Genomic DNA, 18,220 nt, shown 5'->3' with positions numbered 1-18,220 from the left:
GATTATTAGCTACAATTTTATGCTACACTCATTGATATAATACAAACAAAAATCAGTTGAATAAAATTTTGAACGTAAGACACTAAAACTTTGTTTTATACTCACTAAAGGATGCCTAGGGCAAGAACATTAACTTAGGGTATCTTACTTTATATTTTCCAGGATATATTTCCTTTGCTAGTTGAAAGAATGGAGAAGGATTTTCCTAGCATTGAGAAAAATGACTATTTTACAACCTATTCTACAAATAAACAGACAATTTTAAAATAAATATCATAAAAGTTCAAAAGTAAATAACTTTTTCCCAGAATTACAGAACTATAGTAAAATCTTTAATGACAAAAACATAATTTCATTAGAATCACCAATTTAATAATTATCTAAATTTAAAAGTAAATCAAAAATATAAAATAACATTTCCTCACTTAAACTGTTATGTATAAAGAAAAGAAAAAATAATAAATAATAATTATACAAAATATGCATTTCTTTTATTTTTCTTTTTTTTTTCCCCCACTTTCAATATTCTAAATAAAACTACTGTATGTGACTACTGTACTTTAAATTGACTAAACTTTCTGAAAGTTATTTACAAAAGACAGTATCAAAGGTGTATATAACAGAGATCAACACTGTCATTCTTTATTGGAAAGATTCTTAGTGTTATATTTTATTACAAATGCTTTTTGTTAGTCCTTGATCCATGAGAAAAAACAAACTCTAGAATGAAATACACACAACTAGAAAGAATATTTAGTACTTGAATTGTTTGCAGTCTCTACCTTTAAAAAAAGTTATGGCATAAGGTTATGTTAATTACAAAACAAATCTATTTTATTGTTGTTAGAGGCTTGTACAAATAAACTATTTTATTTTACTTTTAACAAAATTTATTTCTGTTGATAAACTGTAGATAAAGCATGCAATAGCTATTCACAAAGGCAGATAAAAAGGGAAACATGAATACATGTATTACACAGGACAAATGGAAGATATTTCTTAGCTGTGTTCATAGGTAATAAGAATTATACCTTAAAATAATTTATTTCAAAGATAGCCATGGGATTAGGTAGGTTATACTTCTGTAGGTTGGCATATATACCAGACTTGGGACTCCGGAAATCTGGAATTCCAGCACCTTTAAACAGATATTAATCACAGTTTTTTCACGAAATAAATCAAGACACTACTATAAATTATAGTACTTTAAATTTAAACTGCCTTTAATATCAGTTAATATTCCATGTAACAACATGTCAATAATAATTTTACAACTGTTTGACAAACTAGGATAAGCACATGTTTTAAGTTCTTAATTTCATTATTCTTATTATTTCCCTTTCTTACGTTGATAACTACCATGTATTAGTAACGTAAATTGTTGTTTGTGGTTTAGTTTGTTGTAATTTACTCAAGTTTCACATTTTAAAAACTAAAATGAATATCAGGTAAAGTAGTACTCACCTCCATGGAAACAATGGATGCAATATTCAAATCAAGTAGACTTAACTCTGAAATACTGTAAGTTCTTTCACATGTAAACTGTTCTTGCTTTGTCAACATGATGTATTTGTTTTTTTTTCTGAATACTGTTAATGAAATAAATTACATGCATCATCTTATCCAAAGTTCTCCATTCTTTTGACTTCCCTTACTGAGAAAGAACTCGTAAAAACTACACAAGTCCTGCTTTTCCAGCACTAGCCAAATTTCTTTCATTGCTGTCATGATGGCATAAAGTGGATGAGAAGATCAGGTAATACAGACACAGCAGCACATATTTAAGTATCATCCAAAGTGGTAGCTAGCTAAGTAGCCAGGGTAAAAGTGAAAAGCACTGTTCTGTACCTCTTAATGGAAGATTCTCAATGGAAAAGCTTTGCAATTAAGTACAGATTGGACAAACTCCCAATCAGCTGGCATCCAAAGAGAATCAAAATAAGTCAGATGGTTATAATAGTATATGCAACAACTTCAGGGAAGGTAACAGAGATACCATGTAAGGAAGTAACAAAAGTAAAAATGAAGTTGTATGGCATACCCCATACTGATCAGAACCATAATGTGTCCCCATTAGAGAATGGTTGTCACATCTTTGAAGTCTTGAAATATTATGTAAGGACATGAACATGGAAAAAGGTACCTTCCAATTACCAACTCAAAGTATGAATTAGCATCTAGAACAATCATAATGATAAATGGAAGAAACATGGCAGTCCAAAATGAATGAATGCATCTAAACATAAGGTCCTATTATACACAAAAGAAACTTTGAAGGTTCATTTTGACTTGTAATTGGACTTGGCTTGCAGTAACACCACAGGAAGCAAACAGAATGCTCAAGCTAATTCTCAATAATTTGATGTAAATAAATGCTAAATAATTTATTCAGATGGTCCATGTAGAATATTCTCCATCGGATCTTGGGAATGAGATGTCAAAGACATTTTCAGTTATCAAATTTGGTAAGATGAAACCCGTGGTTCACTCTTAAGGTGATCATATACATTATGGTAAATAAAAAAGTCAACAGTGACAGACAAATAGTTAATGTTGTCAAAATATAAATCTGAGAATGAGAGTCCTAAGAAGGCATAAACCATCTCAAAGTTCCTCAAAATCTTTGTGTATGTTAGATAACTACAAACAGTCCCACAAAAAGTGATCCTCTGAACCAGAATCTGGATAAGTCAAAACAGGTAACATAATAGGTGAAAACAATGGTTATCCTCCTTTTTAACCTGTCTTAATTAAAAGGACTATCTGGATACATGTATATAACCTTCAAAGAATACAATATATAAACTGCTCAAAAAAAATTAAAGGAACAAGTACGTTTTCTTATATAATTTATCTCAATGTTCCAAATGTGATAATATTTTTATTTTTTTAGATAATTTGCCTCATTTCAGTTCCATCTGTATCCATTTTTTAATGTGTGATGAACAGTAAAACATGAAGAAATAAATTTTTTTTAAATTACCAATTTCACCAAAACTGATATCCCATACAAAACAATACTTTAAACAGTTTACATGCATTTATTCAAGAAATGTTTGAAACATTCAGTATGTAGTGTGACCTCCATGGGGTGTGACACACTCTTGACACCAATGTGGCACACTTTGATTCAGTCTATCAATGTTATCTTGGGGTTTGGCAGCCCACGTCACCAGACTGTGTATGCACTTGCTTGAAGAGGAAGGAATAGACTTTTGAGTGGCTTGCCAGGTCTCCAGATTTAAATCCAATTGAACATTGTTAGGCATATGCTGTTGAGGCATGTTAGTGAATGCCAGCACCCTCCTCAGAATGCACAGGAACTCCATCAAGCCCTGGTAGACAAGTGGGCCACCAAACTCACTGTTGAGTATGAGTAAATCCGTGCAGCCACCCAAGCATATGTCTGCCCAGACAATTACAGAACCTCTTCAGTAAGTGTTGACTTGCACAATGTTATAGGTGGAAAATCACTCTCCTTGGCATCTCCACGTTCTCACACATCCATCATCACGAGACACAGTGAACCTGCTCTCATCTGTCCAAGACACGGTGGCCCATTGATGAAGTTCCCAGTCCAGGTGCTGACAAACTCTAACCTGGCTGCACAGTGTCTTGTTGTCAGAATAACACCTCTTGCAAGCCATCTGGCCCTACAGCGTCGTTCGTGCAGACGACTGGAAACTGTTTGGGTCGACACACAGATTCAAGTGAAATGCTGAAGGTCATTTCGCAATGACTGAGCCATAGCTAGCCTGTCCCGCAGAGGGGTAGTCATGATGTAGCAGTCCTCTCTGGCTGTTGTGCAGTGATGACGGCCTTGACCTGGTCTCCTGCCATAAGAGTTTGTCTTCTGGTAGCATCACCAAAGTCAACTGATGACACTTGGTGACACACTGTGCCACCCTCCTTTGGGTCTGGCCATCCTCCAGCATCTGCACTGCCCTGGCCACCTCGTTCTCTGTCAGATAGCACCTGACTGCTTGGGTACACAAGATGAAGATACACACTGACAAAATGATCTGCAAAAGAACCATTATTTGTTTCAAGAATTAATGATGAATGCATAGTTTAATGTAATAGCCTTATATAGGGTACCTTGAGTTGTGTTCTCCTTGAGTGAGGTGAGTTTCATTTGAGTTGCTTCAAACTATTCTTGCAAGCTTAAAAAAATATACATTTGTAGATGAATGGATATGTTTTTCATAAATAAATTTAGTTATGACAAAAATATACTGAAATATATACTTGTTCCTTTAATTTTTTTGACCAGTATATTATACATAGAACATAAATATCTTAACATCTCCTAACCAATGCATGAGAAAATAAGCTGACATATCTAAAGGAAAAGAAAATACAGTGAACAAGCATTAAGGTTTGAAAAGTCAGAACATTTAAAGAACAAAAAATAAGTTTCAGTTAGGCAATGTATTGAATCTGTTCACTGCAAATAAAATCCTCAGAAAAGATCTGTGAACAGTTGAAAACAAAAGAGACTGATGATTCTCATGACATCAAAAGATGGCTGATAAGATAGCTGTATAACATGCTACAAAGGAAGTTTATAAGCCACAGTAATAAAAGTTGAGCAAAAAATACTATTTATTAAAGACATGAAGACAGACAAGATACAGAATTTCAAATACATTATCACTAGAAGATAGCCCAACAATACTGATAAACAGTAAGAAATTAACACAAGCATATGTCCTAGCATTTAAGTTACTAGAGAAGAAAATGCACCTTCTAAGAAAAAAATCAAACAAGCCAGCCATGAATTTGCAATGTCAAATATTGCTGATATACAAAGTAGACGTGACAATGATGTAGATGTTCCATGGTGGAAATGGAAAGATTTGAAGATTTCTTATGTAAAAGATGATGTAACAGGTGAAACCATGATTGAGCCTGCTAAAGTGAAGCAATGAGGTGAAACTGACACATCATAGAACTGACACGGGCTAGAACCAGTGAAAACAGTCAGTAAAGAGAATAGGCATAGAAACAGATTCTCCCAGTCTTTTCATAATGAACATCAACAGTCATTGAAACTGGATCCATAAATGGAGATCAACAGAATAAAAAACAACTTCCATCTGCACTATAAGGGCATTAATAAATGTATAACCCAGCCATTCCTTATTGGTAAATAATTCAAGCATTAAACAGCATTATAAAACAATGTTGGTTTTTACTTATTTTAGTTAATGTTCCCCAGATGTTGGTGTAAGCTGAGCTTACTGATATAACTTTTTGGTATAACTTTGAAATATTGCTACTCAGTTCTTGAACTATATATACATAAAGTCAGAGCATGAATAACCCATATGCAAAGATAGTTTAATCATAATTTAATAAGGTTTATTGTACACAAAGGGATAGTTTTCTATACTACAAGACCATCCATCAATTATTTTTTTTCTTACTACATGTGTATATGTGAAACTTTTGTAACATAATGTGTTGGTTTTGTGTAAAGATGAAACATAGACATTTAACCTGCTTGTGCAAACTTTCTACTGTCACTAAATACTGTTTTTACAGTTTTTTGACACAATAATTCTCTGATTATTTTAACTAAATAATTCAAATTTACAGCATCTTCACACCATTAAAAACTAGTTTTCAAAATACTTAATTGGAAAAATATACTAACTACAATTTCTTTTCTTTGAAAAATACATTAACAGTTTCATTTAAAAAATTAAACTATAGAAACAAATTACCATTTTAAAATATGTAATTAAAGCTATCATTAATGTACAAAATCAAAAGTTAAAACTTTGGACTTGAAACACTTTTAGAGTAAGAGACAATTTTTGAGAACTTAAGTTATATAAAGATCAAAATATATTTTTGATATATAAAAAATGTTTTTTTTACTCTCTCGTTGTAACTTTAGAAAATGTTAGATTATTTCTTTTAAACTCATTCTCAAAGATAGTTGTTGTTTGGTGAACTTTATGTATGCAATGCTTCTTAGGGCTGTCTACACTAGTCAGCCCTAATTCTGAAATGACAGACTAGAGGGAAAGTAGCTAGTCAAAATTCAACCATCAATGAAATGTCAACCTGTTTGGCAGTTGGTTTCAGTCATGCAATCCAATGATCACACATAAAGCACCCTAATCACCAGATTCATACTGAAATGAATATGTATGTTTCAGGAAAAACATGGAATCATGTTATAAACAGTCAAAAAACTCCTTTTAAAAATATCTAGATGTTTCCTTAAGTGATACTTATTAGTTAAAATAATTAGTATTGGTGGGAAAATTTGTTCTAGTACAAAAACCAGAAGCAATAAAAAGAAATATTTGGAAAACAATAAAGGATTTAAAAGATAATAGAAAGCAAGTACACAGAATAGTGACCAATTTGTGCTGTCCAATACAAACTTGACAGCAAGTAACCTGCAAGTTCTGGTCAATACTGGCTCACCAACACCCAACTAACACATGAAGATCAACTGTCATTTACTAGTGTAATACCAGCTAAATGTCTCTAAACGCAATGTTATATAACAGCCAGCACAGACCAACAATCATTAGTGATGCAGGAATTTCTAGCAGAACGTGCATACTGTAGAAAAACCAAAGGGTAAAGAGTCAACTTTGTTGTACAATGATGACCTGAAAACCAAGAATCTATATTACAGCCTGAAAAACAGATACATTGAAAAAGTGATTTAAAGACACATGAAAATCAGTTTAGTTCCCTTAACTTAAATGTGAGCTTTCACAGTGTATAAACTATTTCTGCAATTAAAAAATAATAAACAAACATGCAACTATGTACTCACAAGTAGAAATTCCAGCTCCAACCATAACAATAATATTTTTACCTGGAAAACAAAAACTAAGATATAAATATACACAAACACACAACTATCTTACAAATTACATAAAAGTCTACAATTAAATAAAAGTTTCATCTACATCTTGTTAATGTTTAGCAATTAAAAATGTAATAAAATAATTCGTAAAATAAAAATGTGCAAGTCTTGAAAGTGATGCACCATATACATTTTGAATCATAAGAATAAACACAATTGGAGATTTTAAACTTACATTTGTCACTTGCCATGTACCTGACTACTCCATCAAAACTGACTTCATCAAGAACTTGAATGGGTTTCTCTTCACTATCTCCCAATCTTAACTTACTGAGTAACAGCTCTTGGAGCACATCCACTAAGGAAAAAATTCACCACTGCAATTTAAATTTTGATTCTTTTAAAGTTATTTCTATTCACTGAAGAATAAAAAAACAACTAGATTTTAGCAAATTACAGTAATTTTAATAATAATCACTTGCACAGTATCATTTTGTTTTGAATTACAAATATATAACAGATAAAGTCACTTTTCTGTTAAACTTTCAAAACTCCTATAGAAATATAAAGCCACCTTCTTGTTAAACTTTCAAAACTCCTATAAAAACTTTAATAGAAATAAATAAAAAAAATTAAATATTGTTTATTTTCAACTTTTAATTTTTTACACAAACTAAAATTAGTAAACACTGCAGTGCTGAATACCAACAGCTTATGAACCATAGAAAATCAACAACCACGTTGATTTTCTTTACTTCATTAAAATTCAACATCAAACACCGCATTAAATTTTTTCTGCCTATGTTAGTATCTCAGGCAGTTTTTACCAGAAACCACTTTGTTATTTTACACTCTTTTGGTTTAATTCTAAAAGAAACTAACTAACATCAATGAAAGAAAAAGTTCAGGATCAAATTTTCAAACAAGCACAATAATATAATATATAAAAACTTAAAGCAACAATTAGCAGGTGACTATGTGTAAGTAAATCAATTACAAATAAAGGTAATGTGCAAGTAAACCACAATAAGATGCAGGTTTATAAAATAATAGTAATAAACATCTTATGAACTTACTAACTGATCTGGGTGATTCTGTGCTTCCACATTCCTAGAAAAATCAAAATAGAATTTTTAATTAGAATAAATTAAATATTAACAACTTGGTCTTAAACCAAATCCAATATCATCATGCAATTTACATTTATGAAAACCTATTTTACAACTTTTCTTTTTGCAAGATCCATAGTATTACGTGTCTTCAAAATGAGTTAGTTTTAAAAGATTCTTTTCTTAGAATCTGTGTTTTCAACTTTCACGCATGATTTTTTTTTTTTTTACATATTGTATTAAAATGGTTATTTTCCAAATATTATTTCAGGTAAATTGAGTTAACACAAAAAGAGTAACTGTATTATCTACAGTGTCTTATAAACATTCATACACTGAGTCCATGCATAGTGGAATACTGGATCTCTCTAAAGCTATAAACTAAGTTTAGGTATTGTTTAATGATTATAAATAGTAAAAGATCTATTCATTTATCAATCACCTGTTGCAACAATACTATGAACACTTTTCCAGACTTGTTATTGCAGAAAATACAGTATTATTTTATGTCTTTAAGCAAATTTACAACAATGATGTAGCCTTAAGTGTTGTATCTATAAATATTAATTTACTGAAATGGAAAAAACAATCATAACTAATTTTGTACTTAACCAAATTAACAACCTAGTATTTAGATCTTCTCCAATTAGCCTAAATTTAATGCCAAACAACATAACTGTAAGGATAATATAAATTTATTTTGTAAAATAAAACTTTTGATAGTTATAGCTTTATCTTAAAAAGCTTGAAAACTGTTAGGAGATGAACAGCAATAAAACTAAAAAATTTACTAAGATAAAGTATTTTGCATTTACAACATAATTTAACCTCTCTATGCTAGCTCCCCTAATATTATATTTTTGTAATGATGATATGATATATGCTAACTTTAAGTTAGCTGTTTAACAATGTAATCACAATTTTAACATTTTTTGCATCAAAGAGAGATTTCCACTACAATATGTTACTTTAGATTAACCACTCTTGACCAGGGGCATAAATTTTATTTACACCCAATGGGGGGATGATTTTTGCAACCACTTATGTGGACTGTTCAATTTGCAAATTGGTAATCTCTGATTACGTGAACCTGAAAGCTGTAAACATGCAGTCACAGAGTAAACTTGTTGCCACGATACTTGCATGTATACTTAGGCCTACTGACTGATACTTACAAACTATCACTTAGATCAAAAAGCTTAGAAGCACGCCTATATTAAAGATGTACATTTCGGCTACTGAAAGAGCCTACATCTAGGCCTAATTATGTAATTCGATTGGTAAGAACATGAGAATCACAAGAACAAACACACAATTTGTAGGCCTGTGATGCAAAAAAACAATTCAACAGACCAAACTGTAGGGGTGGGGGATGATTGTATGCACCATAACCCCCACCTAAAATGAAGTGGGGATGTATAACCCCACCCCCCAGGATCTATGCCCCTGCTGTTGACCAATTGTCCTAAGGTAGTCTAAATAAAAATCAAACGAAATTAAAATAAAATTAATATATTCTATAATGTTAAAGTTTTAATTTTTATATAGATTTGACCTTACAAAGTTTGAAAGATAAGTATTAAGAAAACCCAGAATCTAATCAAATAACAACATTGTGGTGACAACACTAAATTTTCAACAGGCATAGAAGCACTGCCTAAGAAAAGACTAATTTGTTTTATGTTACTGAACACTTACAGCTTTTGAATACATGCATACGACGTTTCTGAAGGGGATTTTTTAAAGGAGAGGAACATTTTTCACATTGCATTACATAAAAACATCTGATAATTTAAAAGAGTAGAAATTGTTACATTTCTATATTTTAAAACTGCAATTCTGCTATTTTTGGGGTTTCATTAAAATTTTTGGCTTATATACTGCAAAATTTTGTATAAATGCAACCTCTGTGGATAATTACACTTCTTTGTATCTTTCTCAGAAACTATATATATTGGTATGGTTGAATGTAAGCTTAACATCAGGCAAATATTTAAACTTTTGTAAATGATTTTGATTACATATTTCCAGAAATATACATACAACATACTTTTATGCAGAATAAAGGCTTGTCTAGAGACTGAAAATTGGTAGTTACAGTGTACTTAATGAGTGGTGGTTGGGAGTTATACTAGTTTGTTTAGATAACTAGCTGGGACCCTTTATACTAGTATAATTTGTCTACTAACTACTAATTAGTGCCTTACCACCATAATGAAAGCTGGAATGCCAACTTCAGGAGGTAAGGTTATCTTATTTATCCTAGTTGATTGTACTTTATTATTATTATTTTTCTTTCTCTTCTTTACTTTAAGAGAATAGTCAACTTCCCACAACTGTCTGCAGGCAGTGAAGGGTGATAAAGGTGTGGGATATTGCTGGCTTGAGCACCCACTTCTAGCTCTCTTAATTTCCATTTGTTTCTTTTGATTATTTTATTATTTAATTATTTTGTTATTTATGAATTTCTTCATGCGAGACTGGCGAATGGAAGTTAAGATTGATAGACAGTGTATCCCCACTACAATGTGGGTCATACTTCCATAATCACCTCCAAAACGAAGAGTACACTTTATTTCCCAATTTTTTATAGCCTGCACCTTGGGGATCCTCTTGATTGATGTAGCGTTTTTCATTTTTGTTTGGATTTTTTTTATTTATTTTTTTATTGCAAATTATCATTAGTCAGAGATTTGGATTTACTGTTTTTAATGTGGTCCTTCCTTTTGAATTTGTGTTATATTACTTGAATGTTGAGTATTAATATTCTATACATATAAAACTATACAGATACTGTTTTGAGTTTAACCAATGAAACTAGGCATGCATACAATAATTTAGTATGATACAGAAACATTAAAATTAAGGCATTAAAATTTCATAATCTATGAAAATACAACCTTTATAGACAATATACTTACAGTATGTTCCATTAAGTTTATTTCAAAAGTGTCAAGCTAATCCTATTTTTAAGATAATTCCTACTCATGCTAAATCTATCTTTACAAACCTTTTACCCATTACATTATAGTACAAACAGATACAAATTTAAACAGAACTTTAAACTGACAAATGGTAGAAGAAAATATTTTACATAAATCTAGTAAAGTATTATAACTTCTCATCCATACTTTAATTACATTAACACATGTACATAATTATTCTGACAAGCAAACTTAATAAATGTTACCAACTTACATCATCAGAGCATTCATCTGTTTTTTGTCAAAACACTCTCTGTAATAGTGCATAAAATAAGATTACACATCTGCTAGTAAAATGTTAAAATTCTATACTGGAATTAACAAAGTAATTTAACTTTGTTTAGACTATATTAATGTAGATACTTATTCTATAATGTTTTATCCTCTATGCAAAGTAAAAGTAAAGAATTTAAACAGTAAGTTATACATACTTTATTACTTACACTGTATACTTATTTGTTAATACATTTATGTCTGATGTATTTACGAAAAATAAAAGTTAAGAATGATTTACTACATATTTCACGCCCATGTTCTGAAAAATTGTTTAATTTATGCAAAAATTATATGAAATACTGTAATTATTTTTCTTTTTATCTCAAAATACACAGTTTTTGTTGGGTTTTTTCACAACACTCCATTTTTTCATTACGTAAAATAAACTTATGAGATGTGTCAGAAAATCGTTATAATTCAGCAATGTGGTTATTCTGTAAAACAGGGTTTCATAGACTTTTAAAAAACAAAAACATCATTATAATAACAGCCTGTTTCTTTCACTAACAGTCCACAACTAAATTTCAAAAAATAAATAACAAAATGGAATATGTTTGCCACTGATAAAAAGTTTGATCCACTAACACTGGTAATTTATCAAAGGAAAAACATAACAGGAACAGCTTATAAAGTGCAAGAGATGTCAGAATGTGTTCTAATTTAAGTTTTACTTGTTTGTTCTTAGAAAATATGTGCAATGACAGATTTAAAAGACTAAATGGTCCCTTAATGTCCATATTTTATGTTATCACACATATTTAACATTAAATATTATGCACAAAAAAGTCAATAAGTAAAAAGAGGCTTGGAAACAATCATTTAATTCCAGAAGCTCTGGCGAACAAGGCTAGTGCTCTACCACTGGGTTACTAATTGACATGGTTAACCCCAAAAATTTTAACTTGTAAAGTTTCTTACTATGAGTATTCTCATCTTATTATGTTGTGATCAGGAAGCACCTAACCATACTACCACAATACCATTATAGACTTAAATTTATTTTAAAATTCTGTTACAATATTAAAGAGGTCAACACTCAAGAACAAACGCAATGTCCCTGCCAGCAATCCTAACTGCATTAATTTGGCACCAGGAAAAAAAGAAAGAAAAACTGTCTATATCACTTCTTTAAACCTACAAGAAGGTATCTTTGTATTAAATTCCATACAAGTTGGTTGACATACACATGAATAGGTTACAAAAACTCCAACTTGTGCTTTTCTTGGTAAAAAATTGAGCAAAATACAAAAATTTTAAAATTGTCTATATTTCTGTTTGGGAACTGTAAAAGAAGTATCTTTGTATCAAACACCATATAAATTGGTCAACTTATAGCAGGATAACTTTCAAAATCTCAAAATTTACATTTTTGTTACATCTTTAACCTGCCTTCCCACAATTACTAAAGATGGGCAAGTCCAACATTTTGGACTATCAAAGTGTGGGACCTGTAGAAAACGATCTTCATACCAAATTCATCTAAATACAGTTGGGTAACTGACCAGAAACCTTAAAATTATTCTTCTGGTATGAGCCGTTATCCCCCCTCCCAAAAAAAAAGATTCAAAATGACCATATCCAACTTCTTTTTATGCTGAAAGAAAGTCAAATGAAAATTTATATTTGTGGCAATGTTCATTATGTTTGCTATAAATTTCACTACATAAGGGAAAAAAAAACCACTATTTTTTATGTTGAATCTTTTACCTCAAAAATTCATCAAAAAGGCCTTAACCACAAAAATGAAAAATAAATGTAGCTGTATTGGATTAAGGTACAACCATACCAACTTTCAACTCGATCTGCCAAGAAATGAAAATATGGATGTTGATTGAAAAGTGCCTCTCACACAAAGCTACCTCAATTTTCTTTCTGCCCCTAAACATTGCTAAAAATTTCTAAAGCTTATTGCACAAGTCTATATACCCCACAAATTTGATGCCTCTGTTGAACACATATATAGCACATGTACACCCTTCACCAGTGGTATTGATCCACCTATATTAGCTCTGCTAGCTGCTTATGGTGTTCCCACCCAATTCTCACTTTCAAGAATTAGCATGATTTAAAATGAATAGCACGGGCAATGAGAAGGAAGGCTGAAAGGAGATATGTAACTACTTGAAATACATTTTCAGTACAAGAAAATGTTAACTTCTGTTGTAGTCTAATCTCTTCTCACACAAAGCTAGATTCCCACACTGAAAGGGTGGAAGGGTTGGTGTAGATGCTTAACATTGAAACCAAGTGGAAAGACTGCCTAGAAATAAATAGTGGGCTCAGAGTTGAAACTAAAACACACATGTAGAACACCATGCTACTTCTGGAATAGGTATGCTATTCACCTTGGAAGAAGGAAATGAACTTGGCAGTGGTAGAAAAAAGAATGTACACATTGCTCATTGGTATGCAATAGTATGTGAAAACATAATGGTCTAACAGGAGAGGGGGATTGGGCTTGTCAACACCTGAATGTAGTTGGTTCAAGAATTGCTGTACATGAACCCTTATGTTAGGTGAGGAGAGGAACAAAAATTCATAAGATGGAACTTCACCCAAAAAAAGATGGGAAGACATCGTAAGAGATAGAGAAAACATGTAATATACCACATGCCTGATCAACCAGCTACAAAAGTGAAATGTGAAATCTCCTGAAGAAGTGTAGAGTGACAAATCAAAATAAGGTGTTGAAAAAAGTGGATCTAAACTGTCTTCTCCTTGATTATATTCATCATCAAAAATATTGTCAAGTTGGAAAAAAGAAGAAATTGCTGGCCAAACACATGAATTTAGCTTCTTGCAAATTAAATGTACATCCTCAGCAGAAAGTGACACCTGATACCTGAGTGGCCATACCATCACCACTGTTGATTGTAGAAGTATACATCGAATAGCAAATTCATTTTTATTCCCTTGTAATTCAGTAACAATAAACAACAGCAAAAAAAAAAAAAAAACTAAATGCAAACACAGTGAAATAAACCTGTTTAAAAAACTGTAATGGTAATGAAGCACAATCACAAAATATAGTCATATACAATAACACACACGTCTAAATGTTAATATACCAATTGAGAAAGTCAGGACTGAGCAGGAACATCAGAAAGAAGTGACAGGTAGTGCAATACTTTTGTTGGAGGGCAATTGCATGCTACATACATGTTCAATAGTGTTGCAAAATCTGTGGAGAATTGATTCTGGTGTATTGACCATCAAAATGCTTAAGGGGCAGAACAAAAATCGAGATAGCTTTGTATGAGAGAAGGTAAGACTATCAGAATTACAATATTTAACATTAATAGACCAATAAATGAAAAGAAACTCTAGAACTGGGACTTGACACCAGAATATTTGGGAAAAAAGTCAGTGCTCTACTACTGAGCTATCTAACCTTCCCTTCACTGTTCACTTAAAGCTTTTTGATGTTAAAAGAAAATAAATTTCAAACAAGACAGCATAACTCAAATGTACTTAGAAAAGATAAATTTATGATGGGTGTGACAAATCACATTTCAAATTTTTCTAAATTCACAAATATAAAAAATGTTTATTGGAAACTTGACCATATTTCTATTGTGTTGACAAGCTACTTAAGGTGATGAAATAGTTCATGAGCCTCTTTCAGAAGGGGGTTAAACTCCATGATCCCTTTTGAACATTGAGGAACATTCAGAGTTTATCTAAAGCTTCTGCCAATTATGTACTTTTTACATTAATATATTTCTGCTCAAAACTGGTTCAAAGAGCATCGTAGTGGCTTCAGTCATTTTCCTTAATCAGCACAATCACAAAACTTCATCATGATTGATTTTTCCTGGGTTAGTATAAAAAACCCATTTGCCACTGAAATACTGTGCTAACATTCATGAATCAATTTTAAAGGTCTAAAATAAAACAAGTTTCCTCCTATCAATTTGGAGTTTTTCTGTTCTAAATCCAAGTTTTGGAGAGTCCTAATACTGTGGTTGGTTGATAGTAAACTAAAAATGTAACCAGAAACATTCTACAGCTTTTTTCAGATTGATAAAATATAGGAATTGGCACTTTCAAAAAGAGTGTCTTACCACTTAAAATGCAAAAAAAAACATTTCTCAAGATACTAACTTTCACTAATTCAAGATTGTCACACAATTTTCAAAAACTGTTTTTCATGATATTTTTCAAGAATTGCAAATGTTATAATCATGCACATATTTATATATTTTAACTTTTTCTTATAATCCTATGTAATTAAAACAACTTTATACATGGAAATAAAAATTTCAGTTGATTGACTGTTTTCAATTAAGCACAAAACTGCACAATGAGCTATCTGTGCTCTGACTACCACAGGTATTGAAACCTGGTTTATAGCAGTGTGAGCCTGCAGGCATACCACTGTGTCACAGGCAGACAAAAACTTCAAATGAGGCAAGAGCAGCTTGATAGTATACAATACAATATTTCATTTCAACATTTGAGTTAAATTACCATAAAATAAGAAAATTATCACCAGTATTAATCAAGATTATGTTTAAATGTATCTAGTAATTATCATATCAAAGCAATAGGGTTGTGCACACACACAGATTCTGAGATAAACCCGGCTCTTCCAGGTTTTGAGTTATTTAAAATATTATTTCAATATTTTTATCTTTTTTTCTTCTAATTTATGACTTTTGCAAATATCTAGATACTTTTCATTATTCCTTCTTCAAATTCTGTGACTTATCAAAGTTTCTGGCCATTTTGCAAATGAGGCCCTAGTCAATGTACCTTAACAAAATCTTTGATCAATAAAAAAAAATGTAGATTGAAACAAAGTGTTAATCACAGTGAATTTTGACCATTTGAAATTATTGTTTGGGAAGTTATGGTTGGAAATGCCTTATACTTTTTATAGTAGTTAAGGTAAATATTTAAAACAAATCTAACAAAAAACCTAAAACCTTTTAAAAACCTAAAATAAGACAAAAACATAAAGATTCTAAAAACAGATAAAGGAAACGCTATGGTCATAATGAACACGAATGAATACATCCAAAAAATGAATAACATCCTATCAGACACAAACAAATTTAAACCAATACACACAAATCCAACAAAGACATACAAAATGCAACTAAACAAAATACTACTAAAAATGAAAAAAACAATTTCAAAAACACTTTATTCCTACCTATACAAGACCGACTCAAGCACACCACAAATATACAGCATCCTCAAACTTCATAAACCATATTGTCCATTATGACCAATAATGTCCACATATGAATTATTTAATTACAATCTTGGTAAATATGTAGCATGGGCTTTCTCCAAGTATGTAACATCAGCCAGCTCATTCAAAGACTCTTTTAATTTCAAGTCTAATCTTAATCAACTTAACCATAAAGCCTTAATAGCCAGTTTCAATGTTATATCCCTCTTTACAGAAATCCCAACTGCTGAAACCTGCAAGATAGCCTTAAAACTCTATATCCGAGACCCTAACCCATCAATAGACATTCCCAGCAACCAATTAGCAACCCTCATAGAATTCACCACAATAAAGACAAACTTTATGTTCAACAACCACAACTATATACAAACAAATGGCCTATGCATGGGCAACCCAGTATCACCAGTTCTAGCCAATATTTTTATGACACAAGTTGAAACAAAAGCAATTAACACAGCATTACATCTAACACTATACTGGTACAGCTACATAGACGACACAATTGCGGGATTCATATCTACAGAACACACTTAATCTTTTTCAATCACATTAACTCTATACATCCCAACATTAACTTCATATGTGAACAGGAAGAAAGCAATCTTATATCATTTCTTAACCTCAAAATTACAAAACTGGACACATAATTTAAAACAGAAATCCACCGACAAATCACCCACACATGAAACAAAACAAAAACTCAATATACTAAGAAACCAAATAAACACAGCCATAAAACTATGCTCACCAAATAAAATTAACAACAAATTAGATAAAATAAAGCAATACTTCATTAACATCAATAAGCTTCATCCACAAACTGTAGAAAAGAAAACATTATATGCACACACCTAGACAAAAAGCAAAATCAACCAACAAAAGTAAATATATCTCACGAATCAAAAAATCACGAAACCATATACTGCTGCATACCATGTATTCCAGACATCAGCAAAAAAATAACCAACATCTGTCAAAAACTAGTAACAAAATATGACATTCCAGTTAATACCAAATTTATTCAAAAACCAGGCACAAAACTGAGGTCTATACTATGTAAAAACTACACTGACAAACACCTCACCAACATTATTTATAAAATACAATGTGATAACTGCCACGACTTCTATATTGGAGAAACAAGCAGAAAAATGGGAACCAGATTCAAAGAACATAAAAAGTGACCTTCACACGTTTTCAAACACTGCAAATCAAATAAGCACAACATAACCATAGAAAACACCCAAATACCAAATAAAGAAACAAACATAAACAAATGCAAAATTAAAGAAGCCTTACTTATACAATAACTTTAGCCCAAAATAAACCAATACAAAGGAACACCTTTATACCTGTATCAATAAATATAACCAAACATCTAAGTACACCTTCTACATTCCTACACTCAGTTACACAACCCCCTTCAAACACGTGGTCAGCTACCAGTCAGTTACCTCTTTCTTTCTTTGTGAACCTGATGATGACCAAAGAAGGTCGAAATGTTGTATGCTCCTCTACAAAAAAGAAATTTCTTAACCCAAACCAGCCGTTTTTACATATATATTTAAATCTAATAAAATAAATGAATTATTCCAACCACATTTAAAATATGTCCAATTTTTCACAAAGACATCATCAGTTTAAACATCTAGCTTGATACTAAATTTAACATAGTACTTATGTTTAAAAAGATACTAGTTTATCAAAGAAAAGTTATAAATCAATGAATTATAAGAAAAATGAAGCTATACATACCACTAGCCTCAGCCATTTTTAGCTTGTCAGTGAAGCTCCTACAAAGAACAAATATACA

The 18,220-nt window shown here is 31.3% G+C and overlaps 1 protein-coding gene across 5 annotated transcripts in view; it reads right to left on the bottom strand.

Moving 5' to 3' along the window:
- The window catches only part of Sirt2 (Sirtuin 2), a 60,618-nt gene that overhangs the window by 33,407 nt on the left and 8,991 nt on the right, over positions 1-18,220 (bottom strand). For 3 of the 5 annotated variants that reach the window (XM_076489593.1, XM_076489594.1, XM_076489595.1), the window contains exons 2-8: positions 18,163-18,200; positions 11,146-11,184; positions 7,915-7,948; positions 7,074-7,196; positions 6,806-6,847; positions 1,032-1,138; positions 149-205 (exon numbers count right to left, since the gene is read on the bottom strand). In XM_076489593.1, coding sequence (XP_076345708.1) covers positions 149-205; positions 1,032-1,138; positions 6,806-6,847; positions 7,074-7,196; position 7,915 — 330 coding nt within the window. In that variant the 5' untranslated portion in view covers positions 7,916-7,948; positions 11,146-11,184; positions 18,163-18,200. The remainder of the gene's footprint in view (positions 1-148; positions 206-1,031; positions 1,139-6,805; positions 6,848-7,073; positions 7,197-7,914; positions 7,949-11,145; positions 11,185-18,162; positions 18,201-18,220) is intronic. The other 2 variants (XM_076489596.1, XM_076489597.1) reach the window with 1 other exon arrangement.

Source organism: Tachypleus tridentatus, chromosome 2, assembly GCF_004210375.1.
Source record: "Tachypleus tridentatus isolate NWPU-2018 chromosome 2, ASM421037v1, whole genome shotgun sequence".
Taxonomy (NCBI): Eukaryota; Metazoa; Arthropoda; class Merostomata; order Xiphosura; family Limulidae; genus Tachypleus; species Tachypleus tridentatus.
This window is presented reverse-complemented; position numbering and strand designations above follow the sequence as displayed.